At 41.2% G+C, this 27,450-nt stretch overlaps 1 protein-coding gene across 8 annotated transcripts in view; it reads left to right on the top strand.

The window, feature by feature from the left end:
* HHAT (hedgehog acyltransferase) overlaps positions 1-27,450 on the top strand; it is a 349,450-nt gene that overhangs the window by 274,086 nt on the left and 47,914 nt on the right. For all 8 annotated transcript variants that reach the window (XR_004272205.1, XR_004272208.1, XR_004272207.1 and 5 more), the window contains one exon: positions 21,254-21,398. Coding sequence is in view for 1 of the 8 variants with exons in the window: in XM_032289133.1 (XP_032145024.1) it covers positions 21,254-21,398 (145 nt within the window). In the remaining 7 variants the exon portion in view is untranslated. The remainder of the gene's footprint in view (positions 1-21,253; positions 21,399-27,450) is intronic.

The following is a 27,450-nucleotide window of genomic DNA, read 5'->3' on the forward strand; positions in this document are numbered from 1 at the left end:
CCAGGCATTGCTTAGAAAAAAGGTGCAGGCCACAGATAGAAATTTGAGAGCATATAGATGATATTTTGGAGCCATGAGAATATTTGGGACCTGGGTGGGGGGAAGAGGGAAAGAGTGTGTGTCTGTGTGTGTGTGTGTGTGTGTGTGTACGCGCGCGCGTCCATGCATGCCCGTAAAGAGAAGAAAGGGCAGCCAGAATTGAATCTAGGGAATACCAATATTGAGAAGTTGGGTGAAGGAGGAGCTGAGGAAGAGGAAAATCTCGAGGATGATTACACAGAAACCAAGCAAAGGGGACATTTCATGGAGGGGAAGGGTCCGTAGTGGTGATGCTAGTCAAGGGTCGAGTAAAATGAGAGTGCTTGCAGCAAGAAAAGCGAGCTGTGAGAGTTCATCCCTGTGCCCCAGGGGCTTATGATCCAGATGGAAAGGCAAGATGTCACAGACCAGTTGGGGACTGGTGTAAGGCATTACATGCAGAGTGGCCAGAATGAGGCACAGAGGCAGCTGATGTTCATGGTGGTCAATGTGAGCTAAGCTTTTGGGAAAGATTCATTAAAGAGCCAAGGCTTGAATAGCACCCTGGAAATCCAAGAGTAGAATTTGGCTAGGGTCAGGAGGGAGAAGAAGACTGGCTTTGCAGGCTGGAGAACAGTGCACATGCTGCCTGAAGTCAACCATGGGCATGCTGTGTCCAGGTCACAAGGCTGCCAAGACATATGGGGGAAGGGAGGTTAGAGAAGCCACTTGGTTCCCATATAAAGGGATTTGAATGCAATGCTTGGAAATTTAGGAACACAAACCACTTAACCAAACAGGAGAGCATTAAATTAACATATTAATCCCACACATCAAATAAGCCTGTTGTGCCAGCTTATTAGTGCTCACTCGGGCCTCTGGGTCTGGAAAAAGCAATGCGTGTTATGAACAGTGCGTTCCTTGGTGGATTACCACCCATTGTCACCCCCGCGCCATTGTCTCCCACTCCTAAGGATCATTAGCGATGCAAGAAATGCACTGTGCCATTCACTGGTTATATATATATATTTTTTTTTCTGTGGGAATTGGAAGCCTGAATCTTAACCTCTCTGCTCTAAGAGGTAGAATTCTGAAAATAATTCCATGTTAGTTCAGGTATGTTTAGTATGGCAAAAGCATTTTCAAAGATTCATTTGAACTTTCCATGACTGAGTCTGCTATCTGACAGACAGAAGGTTTTGAAGTAGAACCTGTTTTCAGTTATTCCTGGATTGATGAGCACCAGGACTGGCCAGTGCTTGTGCTTCTGCCTTTTCCTGGACACTCAGTTTCTGCTGGAGCAAGACAGTTTCTGTTCTCATCATTGGCTGCTATCATGGCTCTCTTATCCCTTCTCCCTGCTTAATGCACAGCAAAGTCTCATCTGGAAAACCATAATCTCAGGACCGAGTACTGAGCCAAAGATGAGATCCACAGTGTGAATGTAAATGTTTGAAACTGGCCTTTCTAGGTGGTTTGTGGAGTTAGATTCTCTATCTGTGTCTCTGGTCTCTGTTTCTGTAGCACAGAGGAATGGTGGTTGCTCTCATCACAGTCTGGTGCCTACCAGCTTTCCATAGATGAACTTGGGAAAAATAAATAATCTTAGTATGTGTATGTTGAAGGTTTGGATGTGTCTTTCCAATTCCGGGTCTCTCTTTCTCCCCTAAATCCAAATTACCCACTAAAGGTAACAGTTTGAGTTTCCAGTGTTCCTTTTATTGAGGGAAAGAAAAATAGCCCCCTTGTTTCTTCCTAAAATAATACACACATACTCACTGCAATATATTTTTACAATGTCTATTTATATATGTACATATGTTGTGACTATATGTGCACAGCGTGTGTGTGTGCATGCACATGTACTCATTTTTAAAGATCTAAGAAGGCAGAAATGTGCAGGACTTCCAAAATAAAATTATTCCAAAGTATCTTATATTCCTCCCAAGATATAGAAATAAACTCTGCTTTAAAAAGTCTATCAAGCAGCTGCTGGCCTGGTTAGAGATAAGCTGGGTTGGTATCAATATATTTGTGATTACTGACATATATTGAAACACGCAATTTAAGTTGGCTCTTGCTTTTTCTTCTGTTGTCAAACCTGTAGTTTACCTAGTAGGCTGGAGTGATCGCTGGAACAGACACTGTTCCCTGAAGGGAAGGAAGCAAGGGTATAACACAAAGGTGCAGTTTATCCGTCAAACTGATTGCAGCTGTTGAAAGTGATGTTAAAATAGTTGTATTGAGAGGGAATGTGTTCTTGACCTATTAAGTTAAAATGATCACCAAAGAATAATAAATAAAACCTTATTTAAAAATACAAACAGAAAAGTATATCAAGAGTTATACACTAAAATATTCTTGGTGGTTAACTCTTACTGGTGGAATTATTTGTGATACATAGTTTCTTTCTTTCTTTTTCTTTCTTTCTTTCTTTTTTTTGCTTGTTTATATTTTCAACTTTTGCTACAGTAAATGCATACTGTTGTCTAACTAAAAATTATCAAGAGGAGGTGAGCAGGGCAGATTTACCTTAGGGAGGCTTTGATTAGCTGATCCTGGATGTTTGATTTATGGTAGAAATTTTAGTCAGCTGTAGTGGCTCATACCTGTAATCCCAACACTTTGAGAGGCCAAGGTGGGAGAATCCTTTGAGGCCAGATATTCAAGACCAGTCTGGGAAACATAATGAGACCCACTGGCTACAAAAACAAATAAAAATCAGCCTGTTGGGATAGCATGTGCCTGTTGTCCCAGCTACTCAGGAGACTGGGGTAGAAGATCGTTTGAGACCAGGAGTTTGGTGCTAGAAGCATGCTATGATTGTACTTGGTGAATAGCTACTGTCCTCCAGCCTCGGCAACAGAGTAAGACTCGAAGGAGAAGGAGAAGAAAGAAGAAAGAAAAGAAGAAAGAAGAAGAAGAAATCGAAGGTTAGAGTAATTCTCCAGAACAAACTAGGGCTGTTGTCATTGTCATCCTTTGCCAAAGCAGAAGTGGTACCAGATACTATACAGGAATCTTTCACATTTGTTATTTGATTTATCCATTGCAGCAAACCTCCAGGGCAGGTGTTACTACCTCCAATGTTACAGATAGAGAAACTGGAGACTGGGGAAGGTCAATAATTTATCTAAGAACACAGTTAGTTAAATGATGGAGGGAGTCAAACTCAGTTACACATGATCTATTCTAAGCTTCCTGGATTTCAGACTAGAAGTAATTTTTTAAAATAAACCCCTCCTACTTAGATCACCCATTCCTTTCATGTCTCTTTGCTGCTTATGCACACTGGGCACTGGATTGATTAATATTCCAGCCCTCAGTACTTGGACAACATGAGTTGTGTCTCCACTCAACCTGTTTATCAAATAACTACTCTGAAAAATTGCTCAAACTAAAGAGGGAATGTTCACAGAGGCAGTTTTGCCACATTATCTCATGTGATGTTAACAGTAGCCTGATAGGTGTGTATTATCATTGTTCCCATTTTATCATGAGAAAAACTGAAATTCAGAAGTTTAAGATATGTCCTTGGTTCACACATCAAGTATTAATGCAATAAATACATAAGCAAACAAGCAGCCTTTATTCATCCCATTCTTGGGTCTCTTTCTTCAGCAACAACAACTTTCATTTCTCTTAGGTGTTTCTGATTTTTGCTTCTTTCCAAAGTACGCACTTATCCTATTATTTCTTCATTTATGTTTCTTTCTTTCCTTTTTGAGACAGAGTTTTGCTTTTGTTGCCCAGGCTGGAGTGCATTGGCATAATCTCAGCTCACTGCAACCTTCACCTCCCAGGTTCAAGTGATTCTCCTGCCTCAGGCTCCTGAGTAGCTGGGACTACAGGTGCATGCCACAACGTCTGGCTAAGTTTTTAATTTTTAGTAGAGGGGGAATTTCACCATGTTGGTCAGGTTGGTTTTGAACTCCTGACCTCAGGTCAGATCCACCTGCCTCGGCCTCCCAAAATGCTGGGATTATAGGTGTGAGCCACCATGCCTAGCCTATTTCTTCATTTGTAAATTGTAACTATTAACTGCTTTCTTCGTGAAATTTTAGCACCTTAGACCTATTCCCTATTTTTCCTCCTAACATAATAACTCTATTTTTTTGTTGTTGATTTAGCACTCAGCACACCATAAATGTGGCTCATTGCCAAACCATTTGATATAAGTACATTTCCTTTCTTATAGAACTTTTTCTTCCTCCTAAGTGAAGAATTGCCTTGCCATTTTTTTTCTTTGATTAGTTTACTATCACTGCTTCTTCCCAGACTCTCCAACAGAATTGAAAAATCCCTCGGATAGAATTTTCCACATGGTCAGAGGTATCTGGTCATCTGTCTATTCTCTTCCTTTCCTGGAGAATCAATCTCGAAGCCCTTCCATTCTCCTTTCCTGCTCTTTAGATCCTCTGTTTAGCTGTTGTACTGATGCTTCCCTTCTCCTCTTTCCTGTTTCAAATGCCTGTTTCTTTGTGCTGGGTCTTCTTGTTTGTTTTTTCTTTTTCTCCCTTGATTTGGTTGGGCACATCCTTAAGTAGCTTTTTAAGAAAAAGACCATAGAATATAGTTTTTTGAGACCTTGTATTTTCAAAACTGTTTTATTTTACTCTCACACTGAATTAGGCAATGAATTTCAGGTTGAAAAGTAATTTATCCTCAGAATTTTAAAGATACTGTGTTCTAGCTTTTAGCTTTTCTGTTGAGAAATGCCATTTTTATTATTGTACGTATTCTGTTTTTTGCTCTAGAAGCGTTACTGCAGACATCTTTGGTATGTATCTAAAATTTTACTGTGCCTGTTGTCCTGTCTTTAAATTCTCTTTGATGCAATTTATCTATGAAATAACTTTTATCCTGGGGGTGAAGGAGTAAGAAGGAAACCTCAGGCTCTGTATGTTTATCACCTAGATTTTTAACTAATCTCCCTGTATTTTTTATTTTTCATGGCTTACTCTTGCCATCTGTAGTAGCTGGTGCCTCTATGCCTGGGCCTTATGGATGTTTGGTGTATAAATGACTTTCATCTCTTTGGCACCTTCTATTCAGCTCAAATCTGCTAATTCTTTAATCCATCTAACTTATTAAAATGGATTGACTTTGCTTATCTGCTCTTGTCCTTCATTTTTTATCTGTAGATATATACGTTTTCAAATGTTGACTCACATTTTAATGAGGCTAGTGAAGGGAACAGAGAGATTTATTATGTTTAATTGTATGTCACTAGAGGAATTTTGTGTGCTATCTCTTGGTGAATCATTCCTAGACTTAAAAGTATTAAGATTACTTAAAAGGAGGCCTTGCTTTAAGCTTTTGTTTTTGTGGTTTAACAGGATATAGCTGAGGCCACAACTGTCACATCCTAGACTTATTCAGTAGTCCCAGGGGACCTCAGTGTAGCCTAGAGAGGGAGGTCCCCAGTACCATGAGCAGCTATCACTTGCGTGTCAGACTTTCATCTTCCCACCCATGTGCCTTGACTCTATGCTCAAGGGAGATGGCCAGGGTCTAAAGTCATTTAGTGGAAAGATTCCTAGATTTCCTTTTTTTCTGTTTCTTCTTTTTTACTTAGGAAGTCATCCATGACCATATACTCTTTAAAAATATATAGAGAGATGCTGAAAGTCCTTTAGGGTACCTACTCCCCCCCCGCCAACAAACACACACTGGTCATTTTCTTCCCCAAGAGGTAACTGTTGTTATCAGTTTCAAATATAGTCTCCCATACCTTTACTACTATGTGTGTGTGTGGTTTAAGAAATATTCCAAAATTTGCACTTCTTTTCTTCCTCACTGATACGTTGTGAAGATGTTTCTATGACAGTGTATGTAGATCTGAGTAATCAGTAATGGTATAGATGTATCATAATTTAACCATTCTCCTTGTGAAAATTCAGGTTGCTTCTATTTTTTCTTTTGCAAATGCATCCGCAGTGAAGATTCCATTTCAAGCTTCTTTGAACACATGTGTACATGTTTCTTTAGGGCAGTTACCAAGAATAAAATAGGAAAGAGGAATTGGCAAACTAAGGCCCATGAGCCAAATTTGGTCCACTGATTGCTTTTGTATGGCCTGCAGTTATGAATGGGTTTTACATTTTAAAATTGTGTTATTGAATACTCTATCCTTTCCCCAGTGATTTAAAAGATCACCTTTAATATATAGTAAATACCAAGATATACATGGGCTCATTTTTTGGTTATCTATTCTGTTGCATTGATCTAGTCAGTTATTTCAGCTTTGAATACTAGACTTTTATATTGTGTCCTGATTTCTGCTAGGGAAAGCCCCTACCTCTTTTGGCATTTTTTCAGAATTGCATTGGCTAGTTTTTCCTGTTGACTCTGCTGTGTGAATCTTAGAACTGGTGAAGTTCCCCAAAACTCCCTTGGTATTTTTATTGGAATTTATTAGATGTGCACTGAATTGTAGTTTGATTTGAGTAAAGTTAACATTGTCTTAGTCCACTTGTGCTGCTTAATGAAATAGCTGAGACAGGGTAATTTATGAAGAACAGAAATTTATTTCCTAGAGTCCTGGAGGCTGGGAGTCAAAGATCGAGACACCAGCCATTTCAGTGTTTGGTGAGGGCCCAGTCTCACCCTTCAAGATGGCCTCTTGCTGCTGCATCCTCCCAAGGGGACAAATGCTGAGTCCTCACATGGCAGAAAGGGGAAGCGTGAAGGACTAGAGAGAGTAAATCCACTCCCACAAGCCCTTTTAAAAGAACCCAAATCCATTCAGGAAGGTGAAGCTTTCATGAATTAATCTCTCCCCTAAAGAATCCATCTCTTAATACCACCACAATGAGGATTAAGTTTTGACGACTTTTGAAGGGGACACCATCATTCAAACCATAGCAAATGTCCTTTATTCAAATCTTCCCTCATGGTCTTACATAAAATTTTATTATTTCTTCTTAGAAGTCTCACCTACTTCTTTTTGTATCATTACTGTGGTATAGGAAAGGTACTGATTTTTGTATTGAGTTAACCTTTTGCATTTATGTTGTCTAAATCTTTTGTTAGCTCTAGTAATTTGCCAGTTGTTTCTTTTGAATTTTCTGTATCAGTGGTCATATCACCTACAAATAATGACAGTTTTGTCTTTGCCAACAGTTATAAATCTTACTGCATTTAATTATCTCATTGTACTGACTAGGATATTTTGTACAGTTTTGGATAACAGAGGAGAAAACATCTTTATCCTGAAGCTTATGGAATGCTTGCTCTGGGATTTTGGCATCCTCTCTTTTTCAACTTAAAGATGCTTTGTCTTTTTCTTGTCTACTAGGGCTTTATATTGTGAATATGTACAGTTTTATCCAGTGCTTTGTCATCATTTATTGAGTGATCATAAGATTATTCTCCATAAATTGTGTGCATTATCTCTATGTTTCTAATATTGAATCACCCTTCCATTCCTAGGCTAAATCTTACTCATTGGAGAATGTTTTTAAATCACTCTTGTATTTGACTTGCTGCTATTTAATTTGTAATTTTTAAGACAATAAAAATGAACAACAACAATTAGCAATAGTTAACACACCATTAAATTTGGAAAGAAATTTGGTGGAAATTTGCAATAATTAACACACCATTAAATTTGGAAGGAAATTTAGTCAGTCATAAAAAGCCAACATAACATAAGAAAACCAGAAGCTAACATTTCTTCCACCATTAAAGTGGAAGATTTTATGACTTTGATATCAGGGCTGTGCTAATGTCATTAAATGAGTGAAAGCTTCCCATGGTTTTCTATTCTCCAAAACAGTTTCTGTGAAGTGGGATTTAGCTCTTTCTTGACCATCTAGTAGACCTTGCTCATTAAAATCATCTGGGTAGGCCAGGCATGATGGCTCACCCCTGTAATGCTAGCACTTTGGGAGGCCAATGCAAAAGGATTGAGGCTATGAGTCTGAGACAAGCCTAGGCAACATAGTCAGATCCCATCTCTACAGAAAATTTTTTTTTAATTAGCCAAGTTGCACATACTTGTACACCCAGCTACTCAAGAGTAGGAGGATCTGAGGCAGGAGGTTCACATAAACCGAGGAGATAAAGACTGCAGTGAGCTATGATCATGCCGCTGTACTCTAGCCTGGGTGACAGAGTAAGGCACCATCTCTAAAAATAATTAAACAAAAATCACGTGGGTCAATTTTCTTTGAACATAGGACTTTGACCACAAATTTAGTTTTTCTATGTGTGTTAGTTCATTTTCATACTGCTGTAAAGATTTTCCTGAGTCTGGATTACTTATAAAGGAAAGATGTTTAATTGACTCACAGTTCAACATGGCTGGGGAGGCCTCAGGAAACTTACAATCATAGTGGAAGGCGAAGGGGATGCAAGATACTTTCTTCACAAGGCTGCAGGAAGTAGTGCCAAGCGAAGGGGGAAGGGCCCCTATAAAACCTCAGATCTTATGAAAACTCACTCACTGTCATAAGAACAGCATGGGAGAAACCACTCCATGGTTCATTTACCTCCTCCTGTCTCTCCCTTGACATGGTGATTATGGGGATTACAATTCAAGATGAGATTTGAGTGGGGACACAAAGCCTAACCGTATCATTATGGTTATGCTTTTTCAAACTTTCTACTACTTTTATTCAAAATTTAGGTAACTTATATTTTCTAGATAATTTACCTTTTTAAAGCTATGTCTTCAAATATATTGTTAATCTCTAAAGATTTTTAGATTTCCTATATATCTTCTTGTTATTATTTTGCCTTGTTTTTTTAATTTATAAAAATTGCTAAAGTTTACTTATTTTTCTTTAAAAATTTTTGGTTTGAATGAGTGAAACTTTTAAAAATGTAATGGTGGTGTTTTAATTATTGCATATTGTTGTTGTCATTCATTTCTTATTTTATTGCAGTGTTGTCAGTGAGCATAGCTTTCCTGGTAACTATTTTTTTTCTTTATTTTTTCAACTTTTATTTTAAGTTTAGGGGTATATGTGCAGGATGTACAGGTTTGTTATATAGGTAGATGTGTAGCATGGTGGTTTGCTGTACAGATCATCCCACCACCTACGTATTACACCCAGCATCCATTCGCTATTCTTCCTGATGTTCTCCTTCCTTCTAGCCCCCTCAACAGGCCTCATTGTGTGTTGCTCCCCACCATGGGTCCATGTGTTTTCATCATTCAGCTCCCACTTCTAAGTGAGAACATGTGGTGCTTGGTTTTCTTTTCCTGCATTAGTTTGCTGAGGATGATGGTTTTCAACTCCGTCTGTGTTCCTGCAAAAGATATGATCTTGTTTCTTTTTTTGGCTATATAGTATTCCATGGTGTATATGTATCACATTTCTTTGTCCAATTTATCACTGATGGGCATTTAGATTGATTTCACGTCTTTGCTGTTGTAAATAGTGCTATAGTGAACATACGCATGCATGTATCTTTATAATAATGATTTATAACCTTTTGGGTGTATACCCTACAATGGGATTGCTGGGCCAAATGGTATTTCTGCCACAAAGTCTTTGAGGAATCACCATAGTATCTTCCATGGTGGTTGAGCTAGTTTACACTCCCACCAACGATATAAAAGTTTTTTTTTTTTTCTCCACAACCTCTCCAGCATCTGTTGTTTTGACCTTTTGATAATTACCGTTCTGACTGGCATGAGATGGTATCTCATTGTGGTTTTGATTTGCATTTCTCTAATGATCAGTGATGTTGAGCTTTTTAAAAAATACATTGGCCACATGTAGGTTGTCTTTTGAAAAGTGTCTTTCATGTCCTTTGCCTCCCTTTTAATGGGGTCGCTTGCTTTTCTCTTGTAAATTTAAGTTCCTTATAGATCCTAGATAGTAGACCTTTGTCATGTGGATAGATTGGACATATTTTCTCCCATTCTGTAAGTTGTCTGTTCACTCTTTTGCTGTGCAGAAGCTCTTTAGTTTAATTAGATACCATTTATCAATTTTTGCTTTTGTTGCAATCACTTTTGGTGATTTCATCATGAAATCTTTGCCCATGCCTATGTCCTGAATAGTATTGCCTAGATTTTCTTCTAGGGTTTTTATAGTTTTGGATTTTATATTTAAGTCTTTAATCTATCTTGAGTTAATTTTTGTGTATGGTGTAAGGAAGGGGTCCAGTTTAAATTTTCTGCATATGGCCAGCCAGTTTTCCAAGAACCATTTATTAAATAGGGAATTGTTTCCCCATTGCTTGTTTTTGTCAGGTTTGTTGAAGATCAGATGGTTATAGGCATGTGGTTTCATTTCTGAGTTCTCTGTTCTGTTCCATCGGTCTATGTATCTGTTCTTGTACCAGACACATAGTTTTGGTTAGTGTAGCCTTTTACTATAGTTTGAAGTCAGGTAGCGTCATGCCTCCAGCCTTGCTCTTTTTTGCTTAGGACTTGCCTTGGCTATTTGGGCTCTTTTTTGGTTCGCTATGAATTTTAAAATGGTTTTTTCTAATTCTGTAAAGAATGTCAATATCAGTTTAATGGTAATAGCATTGAATCTATGAATTACTTTGGGCAGTATGGCCATTTTCACAATATTGATTCTTCCTATCCATGAGCATGAAAGGTTATTTCATTTGTTTGTGTTCTCTCTGATTTCTTTGAGCAGTACTTAGTAGTTCTCCTTGAAGAGGTCCTTCACTTCCCTAGTTGACTGTATTCCTAGGTATTTTTTTCTTTTTGTAGTATTTATGAACGAGAGTTCTTTCATGATTTGATCCTCTGCTTGCCTGTTGTTGCTGTATAGGAATGCTAGGGATTTTTTCCCATTATTTTTGTTTCCTGAGACTTTGTTGATGTTTCTTATCAGCTTAAGAAGCTTTTGGGCTGAGATGATGGGGTTTTCTAGACATAGGATTATATCATCTTCAGACAAAGATGATTTGACTTCCTCTCCTCCTGTTTTAATACCCTTTCTTTCTCTTGCCTGATTTCCCTGTCCAGAACTTCCAGTACTATGTTGAATAGGAATGTGGAGAAGAGAGAGAGCATCCTTGTCTACTGCTGGTTTTCAAGGGGAATGCTTCCAGCTTTTGACCATTCAGTATGATATTGGCTGTGGGTTTGTCAGATATTGCTCTTAGAATCCGAGGTGTGGTCCTTCAGTATGTAGTTTATTGAGAGTTTTTAACTTGGAGGGATGTTGAATTTTCTCTAAGGCCTTTTCTGCATCTATCGTGGTAATCATGTTTTTGGCTTTAGTTCTGTTTGTATGATGAATCACCTTTATTGATTTGCGTACGTTGAACCAGCCTTGTATCCCAGAGATGAAGCCAACTTAATCATGGTGGATAAGCTTTTTGATGTGCTGTTGGATTTGGTTTGTCAGTATTTTATTGAGGATTTTTGCATTAATGTTCATCAAGGATATTGACCTGAAGTGTGTTCTTTCTCTGTGTGTATTTCTGCCAGGTTTTGGTATCAGGATGATGCTGGCCTTCATGATAACTTTTTAGAAGGTATTTAAGCTCTTTTCCTGGTTTGATACATGTTGAGTTTGATTATGATTCACCTGTGTTTGAAAATTGCATGTATTCACTGTTCTATATATCTGTTAGAAAAGGCCTGTTGATGTTTTCATTGCGATAAAGTATACTCATAATTTAACATTCTAACCACATTTAGGTATTCAATTCAGGGGCATTAAATACATTCACATTGTTTTACAACCATCACCACCTTCAATCTCCAGAACTTTTTCATCATCCTAACCTGAAACCTCTCATCCTCTCCTACCTCAGTCCCTGGTAACCACTATTCTACTTTTCGTCTCTCTGAATTTGACTATTTTAGGTATCTCATATAAGTGGAAACATAAGATGTTTGTCCCTTTATATCTAGCTTATTTCACTTAGCATAATGTCTTCAAGGTTTATTCATGTCGTGGCATATGTCAAAACTTACTTCCTTTTTAAGGTTAAAATGCCATTTTATGTGTATGTTACACTTTGTTTCCTCACTCATCCATTGATAGACACTTGGGTTGCTTCCACATTTTGCCTATTGTGAATAACACTGCTGTGTACATTGGTGTACAAATATCTGTTTAAGTCCCTTTCAGTTCTTTTTTGTATATACCAAGAAGTGAAATTGCTGGATCATATGGCAATTTTGTGTTTAATTTTTTGAGGAACCTATGCGCTATTTTCCACAGTGGCAGTTCCATTTTACATTCTCACCAGTGATGCACAGGGCTTCAAATTTTCTCACATCCTCATCAACACTTGTTATTTTGTTTTTTGATATAGCCATCTTAGAAGGTGTGAGGTGATATTTCATAGTTTTAATTTGCATTTCCTTTATGTTTTTTATGTGTTTATTGGCCGTTTTTATATCTTCTTTGGATAAATGTCTATTCAAGTTCTTTGTCCATTTTTAAAATTGGTTTGTTTGTTGTGGAGTTGTAGGAGTTCTTTATATATTCTGGATATTAAGCCCTTATCAATCCGTGATTGCAGATATTTTCTACCATTCCTGGGTTGTCTTTTTACTCTGTTAATAGTATCCTTTGATGCATAAAAGTTTTTAATTTGGTAAGGTCCAGTTTATCTGTTTTTACTGTTGTTGCTTGTGCTTTTTGTGTCATAGCCAAGAAATCATTGCTACATCCAATGTTAGGAAGCTTTCCCCGTTTTCTTTTAAGAGTTTTATAGTTTTAGTTCTTTTCTTTAGATATTTGAACACTTTTGAATTAATTTTTGTATATGGTATAAGGGTCCAGTTTCGTTCTTTTGCATGTGTATATCCATTTTTTCCAAGAACCAGTTGTCGAGAAGACTATTCTTTCCTCTTTAAATGCTCTTTCCCCTCTTGTTAAGAATCATTTGACCTTGTTGAAAACTTTTTTAACTGTATATAAGGATTTATTTCTGGTCTATTTTATTCCATTGGCCTATATGGTTATCTTTATGTCAGTACTACACTGTTTTGATTAGTGTAGCTTTGTTTTAAGTGTTAAAACAGTGTTTGTGTCCTGCAACTTTGTTCTCATTTTTCAAGGTTGTTTGGCTAGTTGGGGTCATTTGAGATTTCAGATGAATTTTAGAATGGGTTTTTCTATTTTTCCAAAGAATGTCATTGGGATTTTGATAAGGATTACATTTAATCTGTTAATAACTTTGGGTAGTACTGTTATTTTAACAATATTCTTCCCAACTGGATGCAGTGGCTCAAACCTGTAATTCCAGCACTTTGTGAGGCTGAGGTGGGAGGATCACTTGAGCCCAGGAATTTGATACCAGCCTGGGCAGCATAGTGAGACTTTACCTCTGTGAAAAAAGCAAACAATTAGCCAGGTGTGGTGGCACACACCAGTGGTTCCAGCTACTTAGGAGGCTGAGGTAGGAGGATTGCTTGAGCCCAGTGAGTCGAAGCTGCAGTGAGTCATGATTGTGCCACTGCACTCCAGCCTGGGAGACAGAGTGAGACCCTGCCTCAAAAAAATAAAAATAAAAAATTCTTCCCATCTATGAACATGGGATGTCTTCGTATTTATGTCTTCTTTAAACATTGTTTTGTAGTTTCTTTATACAAGTTTTTGCCTCCCTGGTTAAGTTTACTCCTAAGTATTTTTTTGTTTTTGATGCTATTATAAATAAAATTGCTTTCTTAATTTCCTTTTCAGACTGCTCATCATTAATGTATAGAGATACACAGCTGTTTGTGTGCACATTGATTTTGTATTCCGCAATTTTGCTGAATTTGTTTATTAGTTTTAACATTTTTGAGTAGAATTTTTAGGGTTTTGTACATGTAATCTGTGAACAGAAATCATTTTACTACTTTCTTTCTCATTTGGATGCTCAGCCTATTGTTTTCCTTAGAAAATTTTTTAAGTGACACATAAAAATGTATTGTGTAAAACATATTTTGAAATGTGTACACCTGTGGAATGCCTTAATTAAACAAATTAGCATATGCATTACCTCACTTATTTTCTGTGGTGACAACACTTAAAATCTATTCTCTTAGTCATTTTCAAGAATATGATATATTATTAACTATATAGTCACTGTGTTGTACAATAGATCACTAACTTATTCCTCCTATCTAATTGAAATTTTAATCCTTTGATCAGTCAACATCTCTCCAACTCCCTTTCCCCCAGAGCCTATTAAATTTTATGCAGATATTTTATATTTTTACTTTGGGCTGTTAGATGTCACTTGCTGGGGAGATTTGCTAAATCTCCTACTGCACTTGTGGATCCCAGTTACTTTTAAAGATTCCAATGTCATTGTAAGCCATATGTTCTTGAAGACATATGGCATTTGAATCAACAGTTGGTATCTGCCAACCATTGTTAGTGGGATACATGAGCAAAATATTTGTTGAACAAACATTTCTTGAAAATCCACTTTGTATATGGCACTGAGGAGGCAAAGATCTTGAAGGCTGCAGTGGAATACACATTGCCACACAGATATGAGTTTGTGTAATGTAGGAGCATGAAGATGTTCAGTTAGAGAAATGTTATGTGAATTCTTGCGGTGTGTAATCCGGGTAAGTTAATCTTTTGCTCTTCTTGTTCTTCATTTGTAAAATATGAGTTGTTTTTACCTACTTTAATGTATAAGTAAATCTGCTCACACAGTGAATTTTTTGTATCACAAACTGTATTTATCTAAAACATAGATTGATAGTGTCTAGCCCATGGGTTATAGAAACACAGAAAATGGGTGACTGTGGTGGGATTGGGATGATCTACATTTATCCAATACCTGCTGTGAATTGGGTAAATGAAGAGCCTCAGCATGTTCTGGGCAACACAGATAATAAGTGGAAATACAGAACCTAAACCCAAGTTGTGCTGATCTAAAGTGGTTGCTCTCCTGAGCTGACATTAAGCTGGGGCTTGAAGAATAAGGAAGATGTGTTCTAAGCAGAGAGAACAGCCTTTGCTAAGGCACAGAAATATGGAAGCCATGCCATGTTTGGGGAACACTGAATACAGCCATGTCATTGACAAAAAGTGGTGAGGGTTAAGATTGGGAAATAAAATGCAATCCAGTTTAAAGTGCCTTCCCATTTTGGATTTTAGTCTCTAAGCAATGAAGAAACATCAAAGTATTTTCCAGAGTAGAGACACATGGTGTGCTTGATGAACTAGGGGGAGAAAGGCCAGAGTATGGCCGTTAAAATTGAGGCTTCTGCAAAAGCTGAAGCAGAGATGTGTGGACTGGAGGTGAAGCCATGGCAGAGGAAAAGTAAGAACTCTGGGTAAGGCAGTGCTGTTGCTCCATCCAGAACTTTTAGCAGGACCCCAGGCACCCCAAACATGGCTCAAGTTCTCTGGCTAGACTGAGAGCCAGCTGTTTCCTTCGTTATTTGAAAGTACTCTGAAATTCTTTCGTGTACTGCATGGATTTAGATGCTAAATTCTGGCCTCTGCAGTTTTTAACTAAACTGGACATCTAAACTATGAGGAAGGTCACTTGTCCAGTTAAACAAACCTGGCTTTGACTTCATTGCTGCAGGTATCTGATTCTCTCTCAGGAGCATGAACACAGAGATGGAAAATGTAACTGCCTTGAGTGGATATTGTTTGAAGCTCTGTATGCTTGAAGGAAGGAGGAGGTATTGCTTTCAAAGGGTCTTCATGTATTCATTCAGCTTGGATATAGGATGGGATAGAACCTTAAGGAACTCAGGAGATTCCACAACTTATATAGGGCAAAGAGCGAGATGGGTGATAGCTAATTATTCAGCATACATAGAACATGTGTGGCTCTTGGATGATGCGTAGTAGAGAAAGGCCCTGCCTTGTCTTTCAGGAACCTACCATGCTGGTAGGAACATGAGAAAGGGAAAATTGGTGAAACATTGATTTCTAACTGAAAATGACTGAACGTTTTAAGAAGGGGAAACATGTCCTATAGGTTGGTACAGGGATGGAACCTGAGCCCTGGAGTGACTTCGGAATTTGAGTCCTCCTGACCTTGAGTGTGTCACTCTGGCCATTCTTCTCTTTCTCAAGAGTTGTAATTGTGTCTTTTGTTGTCTCTGGCCTCCTCTTTACAGCCTGTGGGGTGTTGACCCCCCATTTGCTCTCTGGTGTCCACCAACCCATCCCGTCATTGCCTTTTTCATCTTCTCTTACCCTCTGGTTAGCATTTTTATTAGAGAATGGCAAACTTCAGTGGTTATATGGAAGAACTGTGTCCAGCTGCTCAAACCCACTGAGTTTCTGTTTTTAGCTTCTCCCCCACTTAAAAATAAGCAGCATCAGGTCCCACTTGCCAAGCCTTTGTCACAGTCTCCAGCAACCATTCCTCCGGCCATCTGCTCCTCCAGATGCTCAGCCTGTCCTCACCTCCCATCTCAGCCCCACATGTAGCCCTTCCATGGATGAGTGAGGGGCCGGCAAGCCAGCAGCCTCCAGCCTGACTACGCCATCTGCCTCCCATCCCCACGTATGTGTCCGGCTTTGCTTTTAACCCAGATTCCGCACCCCCCATCCCCAGCTTGTTTGCCCCCACCAATCCGGTAATTTCCACGGAAAGGATGCTGCCTAGAAAAGATGGACAAGTTACCATGGAGATTTGAATATACACAGGAAGCCATGGATCCACCTCACAGCCAGAAGTACAAATGAGTTTGACATAAGTTTAGTTCAGCCCTGAGGTTTAGTTGGTTTGCGTTGCAGTCCTTTCCTTTGGAAGTCAGTGTCTTAGAGGGAATTTTAAAGCCAAGTGTTGCCATAGCTGAGTGTTGTCATGACATTCCCCATCCCATCTCAGTCTCTTGGATCACAGGCAACCTACTCGGAGCAACTGGAGGTCTGCCCCAGTTCTGTGCTCTGAGTGTCCTAAGGGGCTTGCTATATCCAGACCAAAGTCTAACACCTGACCTTGCACCTGAAGGATGGGTACATTCACATTCACATTCACAGGGAGAGAAACTGCCCTGACCCACCCCTCTGTCATGTACCGTAGAGACCATGTGGAGAGCTAGTCACCCCCGCCTGAGAACAGAGTGATTCTAATGTGCCCCACCTCCCATTCTTTCTTTCTTCTGGATTTCACGAGTGTCAGGGGAGGAAGCTTGGAATTGATGGCTACATCTTGCCTGTCTGTGGCCAGGGGCACAGGAGGCTCCTCCTGACTCTCCAGGTCATGCCAGATGGTGGGCAAGGGTAGGGGGGTCATAGGGGTGGAATACTGTGAAGGAATATTCCCTGCCCTGGGATGCATTTCTCTGGGTCCCAGAGGAAAGGGGGCATATTTTTGGCATTACTTCTAATGCCCCATAGACCAAGTGAGAACTCTGCTTTGTAATGAATGTGGAGAACAATTCACCCTTCCTCAACAGGGCTCTGCTGGCGTTTTGGGCAGGTCCTGCCGATCGCATTGTGCTTATTATCCCTTGCCCCTCTCCACTAAAAGCCTTGCAGTCATTGAGACAACCAAAAATGCCCAGCGACTCTTCAAACATCTCCTGGGGAACACTGCCACTCCCAGTTTTTTGCTTCCAGGAAATCAGATTGCAACAGACTAACCTATACTCTGAGAAGAGACCAGGACCAGACAGAGCTCTCTTTTGTCCTAATTAATTCATATTCATGCAAATAAAATTCTATTTGTCTATTGCCTTGGCTTATCAACTTGGCAATTTTCTTTGTCATACCTGATGGCTTTTCAGTGTCTTCTGATATTCCCCCATTTTGTTTACAATTCTTCAACATGCGTTCTCTTGTCGAGGGAGTTTTCAAGTACCTAGGCCATGAGGATGGGTGACTAATACATGAGGCATGCCTCCCACCCATGAGAGGCCTGCATCCTGGTGATGAAGGACCACAGAGTCATTGCTATAGGACTACAGAAAAGAGAGTGTAAGGGAAACAGCCTTTAAGTGGAGGCTTTGGCCCTGTGGCCCTGGAGATTCTGGAAGTTAGACTTAACTGCTGTAGCTGGCTGGTCCAAGGGAATAGACCCTCTGGTTCTGTCCATATGACTTGTTTCTTCCTGGGAACTTACCGCTAGAGCTCCTATAAACCAATGGCTGAGTCAGCGGGTTCTCAAGGTGGAAAGAGATCCCTGATGTCAAAAGTGCCACCTTCCAAAGTCTACAGAGAATGCAAAGAAGAGAGATGGATTTTAGCTGAGACTCCTGTCCCCTTTGCTGTTAGTTGCTACTCTCCTGTGGATGAACCAGACAGACCCTCCTTTTCCTTCTCTGTGGCTCATCATTCTTTTTCCCCCCTGTTTCACCATGAAAAGGAGCAATGCTCTGTTCATTTTGCTGCTTATTGGTGTGGCTAGTTTTGTCAGAGGATGAGACTGTTGGTTAAAATTGGGCTTTTGGATTCTTGATCGTCATCTATTTTGTCTCCCACCCACTCACCCAGGGGTATAATCAGGAATTGCCTACGGGCATCTTGATTTCTCCTTTAAATCCTTCAAGTTTGATTCTAACAGCCTGTGCCTTGAACATTCTTGCTTATTTAATTTTTTTAAAACTTCTAAATTTTTTAAAAACATTTCTAAAAATTGAATTATAATCATTCGTTTCAGATTTTAGCTGCCCCCCTTCCTGTCTCTGAGATCAGCAGCTCCTTCACAGTTGGTATGATTTTGACTTTTTTTTTTCCTAAGTAGATAAAGGAATTTATGGAACTGTGTATCTTAGATATGGGGGTAATCACAGAATCAAAGGGAGATCTGTAGGAGCTGGGACCTCAGGGCTGGACAGAGGAGCCCTATGCCTCCGGGACACGGTCTCCTTTCTCACCTCCCTCACCCCTCAGCTCTTCCTCCTGTGTCCAATCCTTTCCCTGCTCCAAGGAACAGCTCCACAGCCCTATTTAGCATCTCCGTGCAAGCAGGGCTCTCTGTACCCCTCTGTTGATTATTTAATAATTGTAATCACCTCCCACAAAAGAAGAACCACTTAGCTTAACAAGCTTTGTGCACTCTTGGTAGTTGATGTTAACAAGAGAAAGATCACACAGGGCCTTTGTGTTCCCTTCTCAGGATGTAAGGCTGGGGGAGACTGATGGGGTTAGAACAGAAGTGGTGGAGTGTCAGACTCAGCAAATCCCTTAGGAATCAAATGTGTTATTAGTAGCCACAGTGTCTGGAGATAATTACATGGACGCATTTATGTCAATTAAGACAGTTCATATTTTCTTAATCTATTCTAGATTTTCCTCCGTCTCCCAGCTTCCTCTCACCCTGCCTCCCTAGTTACTGCTAATTGAGTCAGTAATACGCAGAAAAATATCCTCCTCTGCTTTAGAATGCAGAAAGTGGTAGATTAATGTCCCCTTATTCTCAGAGGTGAAGGGTGCTGAATAATAAGCCTGCTCCTTCCCCATTTCTCTCTCATTTACAGTTTTCACACCATGTAGTTATCACGTACCAGGTCTTGTCTGACAGTGTCCTCGTGTACGTGCCTGTGGCCTCCTAGAGCAGGGATGAGACTAGAGGTCATCCTGCCTGGTGGCCTCTAAGTGGGGACACATCCACATCACTGGAGAGCATTCCAGAACAATCGTGATCAGGTAGACATCTCACTGTCCACCGCACAGCTCAGTGAGCAGGCCACGCTTATGTCAGGCAGCAGTAAAGCACATTCCAAAGTGATGACGGAGAGAGCCATGGATGGGGAGACCAAAGGTAGCAGCCAGATCTGAGCGTTAAGAACAGACCCCTGGGGCTGGCAGGAGAGAACAGGAGGCGTCAGAAATTCGTTTCTCTAGATCAAGAGGACAATGACCATGACTTCCAAAGCCGTCACAGGAGATTCACAGCAGGGTTGCCATAATAAATAAGCCCTCTTGCTGAAGACTCGCCCTCCAATTTAGTCCTTTTTGCCTGTCATGCATTGCATTGGCTGCTGCCACTGAGTCATTCAGAGTTCTGTTTGTAATTGGAACACAGCTGAAATTAGGGTGCATGTGACCCTAGACATCTCTGGGTTTCTGGAGAATATTCAGAAAATATCACCAGACCCTTTGTTCCCTCTTTCTGTGTGTCTGTGGATTAGGTGGAGGTGCTTATCAGAAACCCTGGGGCCCTGCATGTCCAGCTGCTGTGCTGTACCTGGTTCTCATTCTGAACACACAGTCCCTTGGGGCAGTTGCCGTACATGTGCTGATGGGGCTCACACACTCCAGACACAGCACAGCAACCTCACGTGGGAGGGGCTTCCAGAACAGCTAGTGCTGAAGAATAAAGCCTTTGTTTGCTTTACGAAATCCCTAAGGAAATCTTAAAAGGACAAGTAGTAGTACAGTGAAGAGCTAGGAAGGACGAGTGGAATTCTTTATTGTGATGCCGTAAAATGTCCCTCCAGCCTTGAGTATTTCAGGCACGCTGATGTGCTTCATCTTCATTGCCACTGTGTACCGTGGGTGAAGTATGGGCCTGAGCTCCGATTCCAGCAGTGGGCTCGGCTCACACTGATTGTCCTACACCCTTGTTATGAGATTGCTCTTGTTAGTATGTCAGGTTTAGGGGGTTGTTGGCTGGCTTCCCGGGATCAATGTAACTGGCCCAGAGGATCGTGCTGATCTTGACCTAATTCCATGGAGCTGTGTATACTAGTTATCATGAACAGCAGTTTAATGTTCTTGCACCTATAGATTTCTATGCAGAAAACAAGTGGAGGTGGGAGGGCTCCTAAATCCTAACTGGCTTCAATGCTTGTATTCCACATGTCAGAGGGAAGCCCTTGCATTTTGTTCCATCTCAAAGAGACAACTCGAGGTATGTCACTTCTTTCCTTAGACTAGAATGAACATGTTTCAGGAATAGAGTTTTGTTTTGCTTTGTTTTGAGACAGGATCTTGCACTGTCACCCAGACTGGAGTCCTGTGGTGTGATCATGGCTCACTGCAGCCTCAAACTCCGGGGCTCAAGCAATCCTCCCACCTTAGCCTCCTGAGTAGCTGGGACTACAGGTGCGCACCATTGTGCCCGGCTAATTTTTAAAGTTTTTTTTTTTTTTTTTTTTTTTTTTTTTTTGTAGAGAGAGGATATCACTGTATTGCCTAGGCTGGTCTTGAACTCCTGGGCTCAAGTGATCCTCCCACTTTGGCCTCCCAATGTGTGAGATTATAGGCATGAGCCATCATGCCCAGGCAGGAATTGAAGTTTTGAGAGCTGTTTAAATAATGACCTGGTTCCGACTCTGTGGGGAGGCATCCTGGGCTGGTGACAGAGAAAGCTGGATGACATCTTAGCCCCATTTTTTCCACCCTTGTCATGAGACGCCTTCTTGCCGTTTTCCCCGTAGGCCCGATACCTCTCCGCACAAGCTCGCCATCGATTTCACGCTGCCCTTGCGTCTTGTTCCACCTCGATGCTGATCCTGTCCAACCTGGTGTTTCTTGGGGGTAATGAGGTTGGGAAAACCTACTGGAATAGAATCTTCATGCAAGGTAAGTTACTTGACAGTGCTGTTTTCATTCAGTTTCTTGTTTTCCATGTATGCGGATGGGATCACACATAAGATTCGGGGGAAGTCATTCATTGTTATATTCATGGTATGTGACCTCTAAGTACCAGCCAGGAACAATTTCCTGTGTTTATCCATGATTTTAAATGTCCCCTGTTATTTACGTACCCCATATCTCCTGTATGTGATACTTGTTTAACACCAAAAGGTACTATCCAAACTTTCCCAAAGTATATATTCCCTTCCATTACACTATGTTTCCGATTATTTGATATTTCTCAATCTTTCCTCCTGCTGTGGTTGAATATCTGCTTCAAAACTCAAGTTGACACTTAGTCCCCAGTTGGCAGTATTGAGAGATGAGGCCTTTAAGAGGTGATTGGATCATGGGGGGTCTGCCCTCATGAGTGGATTGACCCATTCATGGATTAATGGGTTGTTAAGGAAGTGGGACTGGTGACTTGACAAGAAGAGGAAGAAAGGCCTGAGCTAGGACACTCAGCCTCCTCACCTGTGATGCCCTGTGCTACCTTGGGACTCTGCAGAGAGTTCCCACCGGCAAGAAGGTGTTCACCAGATGCAGCCCCCTCGACCTTGGACTTCTTAGCTTCCATAATTGTAAGAAATAAATTCCACTTCTTTATAAATTATCCAGTTTTAGATATACTGTTATAATCAACAGACCACAAAGACACCTACTGTCTATGGATCTTAGTGTGCAAAAATACTGCAAAAATCTAACCTTGTTTTGTTTATTGCTCCGAACATCCTACTAGAAATCTGCCCTAGAAGCTTCCTTGTGCTGCCCTGAAGCAGTGGGCTGTGGGCATGGCATCTATGTTTGCCACAGCTTGTGGGTATTTTTGTGTGAACACTAGGGGCCAACCTTATGTTTAACATACATTAAATAGGTAATCTGAATATCCATAGCAAAGCCACACCTGCAGCAGGTAAACTGCTACTATGTGGGAGTTGTCAAAATATTCTATTAATATTTGATCATCATGTATTTATGGCCACCATTTCCCTTGGGCTGGGACTGAGTTACATCATGTCTATAAGAGAACTGGGAGATTTGGAACTATTCACAGTAGATACTACTATAGCCAACTCATTATGTCTTAAAAGCGAAGATCCCTGTTCTGTTCCTTGCCTGTATTACTGTTTTCTGCTTCTGCTTTGGGAAACTTTGCCAAGTGGTGATGACATAACTGTGCACAGCTGGCCTGTCTCTTCACATCTGGGTCCCTGAGGAGCCAGCGATGCCTTTGCTGCAGCTCTTTTCACACCAGAAATAACAGCAACACAGCTGCAGTATTCCAGAATGGCAGACCGTGGGCCTAAACTGTAGCAGGCTTGGGTGAGCCAGCCTCGGAGGGCTAAGAGAGAGTCCTGTTCCACTTTCATCTTGTCACAAAAAAAACCCCTCTTTGATCTTGCTTTCTGTAAGATGCTTTAGCTGATAGTTCCTGAAAAGACCATGTACTTTCTAAGTGGAAGCTTTCCTTTAATAGAGATGAGGGATAATGGGGTGCAAAGAATCTGTAAGTACAGATGGGTTACAGCATCCTTTACTTTTCTCGGGTCCTCTCACAGAACCTAGCACAATGATAAGATGGTTGTGACTTGGGGGAAGGAGCTGACTTGGAGCTTGCTTCTCACACAGTGAGAAGGCTCTGATTTTCACTTCCCTAAATAAAATGCATTGGGTGTTTGCTACTTGCAAGGCACTGAGGACACAGAAATGAAAAATTGTGAGTGGCAAACACAGAAACAAAAATGTGCAGTAGATTGAGGGAATTGCTCTGCTGGATGTATGAGTGAATTCCTGGAGGTCACAGGATGGAGTAGCCGACTTTCCACAGAAGATGGATTTTTTCAGAAGAGGTGGTGTTTGAATTGAAGCAATAATTTTGGAATTTGCTAGGTAGAAGAGGCAGGAATATTAGGGAAATTAACACTGGCTGCTTTGTCTGAAACTCCAAAATCTCGGTAATTTCTCACCATAGAAGTTTGTTTCTCTGACAGTTCAATACAAACTCAGTGGCTTTTTCTAAGCCGTGACTTCAGGACCTACAATGTTTGTTTAGATTCTTCACTGTCTTGTCCTGGCATCATGGAGGGGAAGAGAACACGGGGCTGGTGTACCAGGTGCTAAAACACATGACATTTTCTGCTTACATGTCATTGGCCAGAGCCTCCAGTCACATGACCAACCCAAGTACAAGGCAGGGGCATGCAGGGAAGCATGCAGATATCAGAAGCATGCAGATATCAATGTGTACCAGCTGTCTGTGGCACAGCAGGAGAGGCACATGGGCCTGGCCAGAAATGCCCAAGAGGCAGTTGGAAATCTGAGTTGAAGTTGCAGAAGACAGTGACCCAGTGATTGAAATGTAGGGGTCAAGGGCATAAAGGTTGTATGTGAGGCCAGGGGAGGAGATACAATTAGCCACAAAGCTGTATAGAGTGAGAAGAGAACAGGGTGGGGGAAAACCCAGGGAATGCTGGCATTGAAGCAGGCAGAAAGAAAGGCAGGAAGGTCAAAGCGTGACTTGCCCAACATCCTGTGAACTTAACCTCAGTCACATGGGATCAGGGCTCTGAAAACCTGGTCTGCTGCTGCCATATGGGTCCTGCTGTGGTCTATGACTGAACACACCATTTGTGTCCTCCTTGGACTCAACTGCCACAGCCCTGGGGACTCTGGTTCTCTAAATGTGGAGGGCTCTGTGGAATCATCTCTCTTCTGGGTTCTGAGGCCGGAGAAGCTCAGCTTAGAAGGCATTTTCTGTGTCAGTGATTATCTAAATGACCCTGTTTGCAACTCAGCTGGTCTGTCCCATGGGCCTCCTGAGTCAGAGAATGTCTTCTGGAGTTTTGTTACTCCTTCATCTATTCCTTGTCATGGGTTTTTGTCCCTGAAGGATTGGGTTTGGATATCTCTTGGAGGAAAGTGAACCAGATGGTGCCCAGTCTCCCATCCTGGTGAACTCTGGATTTCATTTCATAGCTAATTTGACTTGATAGAAGATTAATATGAATATTCATGTTTTGGTGAAAAAAAATTAATGAGTCTATAGGATGCTCCCTCAGTCTCTGCTTAGTGTGTTAATATATGAGCTTTCTAAAATTAAAAAAAAAATCTGAATTCTGAAACTCATCTGGTCCCAAAAATTTGAGTTAAGGGATTGTCAAACTGCATATGGAGTTGCTGACAAATGAGCAGCCTTTCACAGCCTCATAGTCTCTGGCATCTTCCCTGGGACACATGATCAGTTCCTGTTGCTCCAGAGCCCATCTTTACACACTGAGGAAATACAGTGAAGTGAGTGAGAATGCTGGCTGCAGGGATGGAGAGCATTTAAGCTCACTATGTAGATTTCCAGGTTTAAGGGAAAGTTGGCCCTGCCCTTTGCACCTTGATGGGTTGGGGCCTGCTGTAGTGACGGGGAGGAACCGCTGACACCGCATCCCTCTAACATGTCTCGCCTCAGAGTCCTGGAGGGTAACGAGGAGATGGGGACTGTGGAGGAGATTTGCAAATGCCTCACAGCTGATAGGGTGTGGGATACACATGTGTCTTAAAAGATGCACCTCGCTGTTTCCCGGGGAACCCTCCCCTGGCATCACTGGCATTCCTAGAAGTTATCTGATGATTCGCCTGGAAAAGTTATCTTAAAGTTGGTACCTTTCTGTCTCCAGTTGGCTCTAAACTACAAAGTTTATTTTAGTGATTTCCACTAAAATGCCTGTACTGACCTCTCTGGGTCACATGGGTGATATGTGGCTGTAAAACCAGACCCTTCCCTTTCTGCCATGTACCTGCCCTGCGGTCTGGGGCATGGAAGGCAGAGTCTGAAGGCCAGGGATAGAAATGCTCAGTGGCAAATCTAGGGCTCTGGGAATGGTCATGCACAAAATACTTTTGCTCAAGAAATGTTATGTCTGCTGCTGAGGTTGGAGAAGGCAGTGTTCAATTTATTCAGCAGAGAATAAGGAATCTATGTTTCTGCTTAAAAAAAAAAACCTCCGAATTCTTACTATTGAAGTTTGCTTCAAGCTCTTTGAGGAATATGCATGCTTAGGCCCCACAAACTTTATTTAAAAGACTTAGCTGGTCCACAGGTCTGAGAAGGATATGGCTGGGGATTTGGTCCACATGCTGTTCTAGGATGGACTCTGCTGTGTTATGCTTTGCAGAGACCAATGCAGGTTGCTTTCTACAAGCCCTTTGGTGCTCAAAAGCTTTGTTAATAGGAGAAGGTTTCTCATGTCTACCATAAATCTTTAACATTGAAGCAGAATTTCTTCAACAAGCAACAGAATAGAGCTCTGTAATTCAAAGATATCAGTGAGCTGTAACTCCAGATCAGCAAGGCCAGTCCCCATAAACCAGCTGTGGCCAGGGCATCTTGGCAGTGCTCTCTCCACCGTCCTGGGGTAATGAGGAGAAAAGATATTCAAGGGCGTGTTTATACACTGGGAATATATCTTGCCTTGAGAGGGCCGAGAGCCTTATAATGTTTGTATGGGTGCAGCATGGCGCTTCTGAAAAGTCTGTCTGCTTTTGTACAGGGAAGGCATGGACTTTTGTTAAAAAAAAAAAAAAACAAAACAAAAAACACATTTCCCAAGAAGTGGGGCCCTGGATCACTGGGGTGACCACACACACACACACACACCCTGTGCACACATGCACGCATATACACATGGATGTTTTGTTTTTCCTTCTATTATCTGGTCTATTTTAACACTTAGCTCCTGGAGTGACCCCATGCCAAGGCAAGGAGAATTTGGTTCTTTTTCCCTCCAGATTGCAATGAGAGAGGAGCTGGTAATTTTCTTACGCAGGTCCCCATATTGGCTTGCTATTTCTAGCTGAGAGAAGATAAAGTGTATTTTCTCCCTGATTACTAGCTTGTCTGAGTAGTTTATTTGTCTCTTGACTCAAATGGTTCTGGACAGGCATTTTATTTAAAGCTGAACTGGGGTATTGCACTAGAGATTCTGGAGGGTTGTGGTTAAACAGAAATTCATTCCCATCATGTCTTCTTCAATTCTTGGGACTAAAATTTCATTTCTGATGAGAGAGGACAGAGGGCAGGTGTTGGTGTCTCAGAGGCCATCCTTCGTGACGACTTTGTTTCACTGTCTTCCCTAGCCTTTCCCTCTAAATGGAGTTTTCACTGCTGTCATTGATTCTGTCTCTGCTTCACTAGATCCTCTGAAAGTTCTGGAAGAGTTTGAGGAGGAGGTGCTTCCTGCACATCACACTTAAGGGTGTTGAGGTTGACACGTAGATGTAGGTTAGATGGTCTATCCATGTTTACATCATTGGTCTTTGTATGACCATTCTTGGCTCTGAATGTCAAGACTCGCAGAAGCCTTGGTTCCTTTATTGTATGCCACTCAGGCAGCCAGAGGCCTTGGGCATTAGTTTTCCTACAAGTAATTCCAGCCAAGTCAGCAGGCATAGAACGTGAGTGGAGTTCTTATTCAGCGGTACACCCGGGGTTATGTTAAAGAAATCACTTCTAAAATACCCAGGAAGGGCTTTCAACCAGAGCACATTTAAATTTTTTGTGCTAGATTATTGAAACTTTTTCCTGCTAATTAGAGTTTCCAGGGCACCGACCCTGACACTTGCTGTGTTGCCATGTTGGTTTCCTACGGCTACTGTGACAAGTTATTACAAACCTGTTGACTTAACACAAGTTTATTTTTCTTACAGCTGGGAGGGCCAGAAGTTTGAGATCAGTCTTTCACTGAGCTAAAGTCACGGTATTGGCAAGGCGAGTTCCCTTTGGAGGTTAGAGGGGAGAACCTGTTTCGTTACCTTTTCCAGTTTACAAAGATGGGTTTCTCTTTGCTCATGCCTTCCTTTCTGTCTTCAAAGCCAGCAGCATAGCATCTTCAAACCATGTTCCTTCACCTCTCTGCTTTTGTCACATGTACCTGCCTCCTGTCTTGCTGTCTCCTCCTCTGTCTCTCTCTCTCTCTCTCTCTCTCTCTCTCTCTCTCTCTCTCTCTCT

Source organism: Sapajus apella, unplaced genomic scaffold (assembly GCF_009761245.1).
Source record: "Sapajus apella isolate SASKATOON/1434 unplaced genomic scaffold, GSC_monkey_1.0 scaffold22, whole genome shotgun sequence".
Taxonomy (NCBI): domain Eukaryota; kingdom Metazoa; phylum Chordata; class Mammalia; order Primates; family Cebidae; genus Sapajus; species Sapajus apella.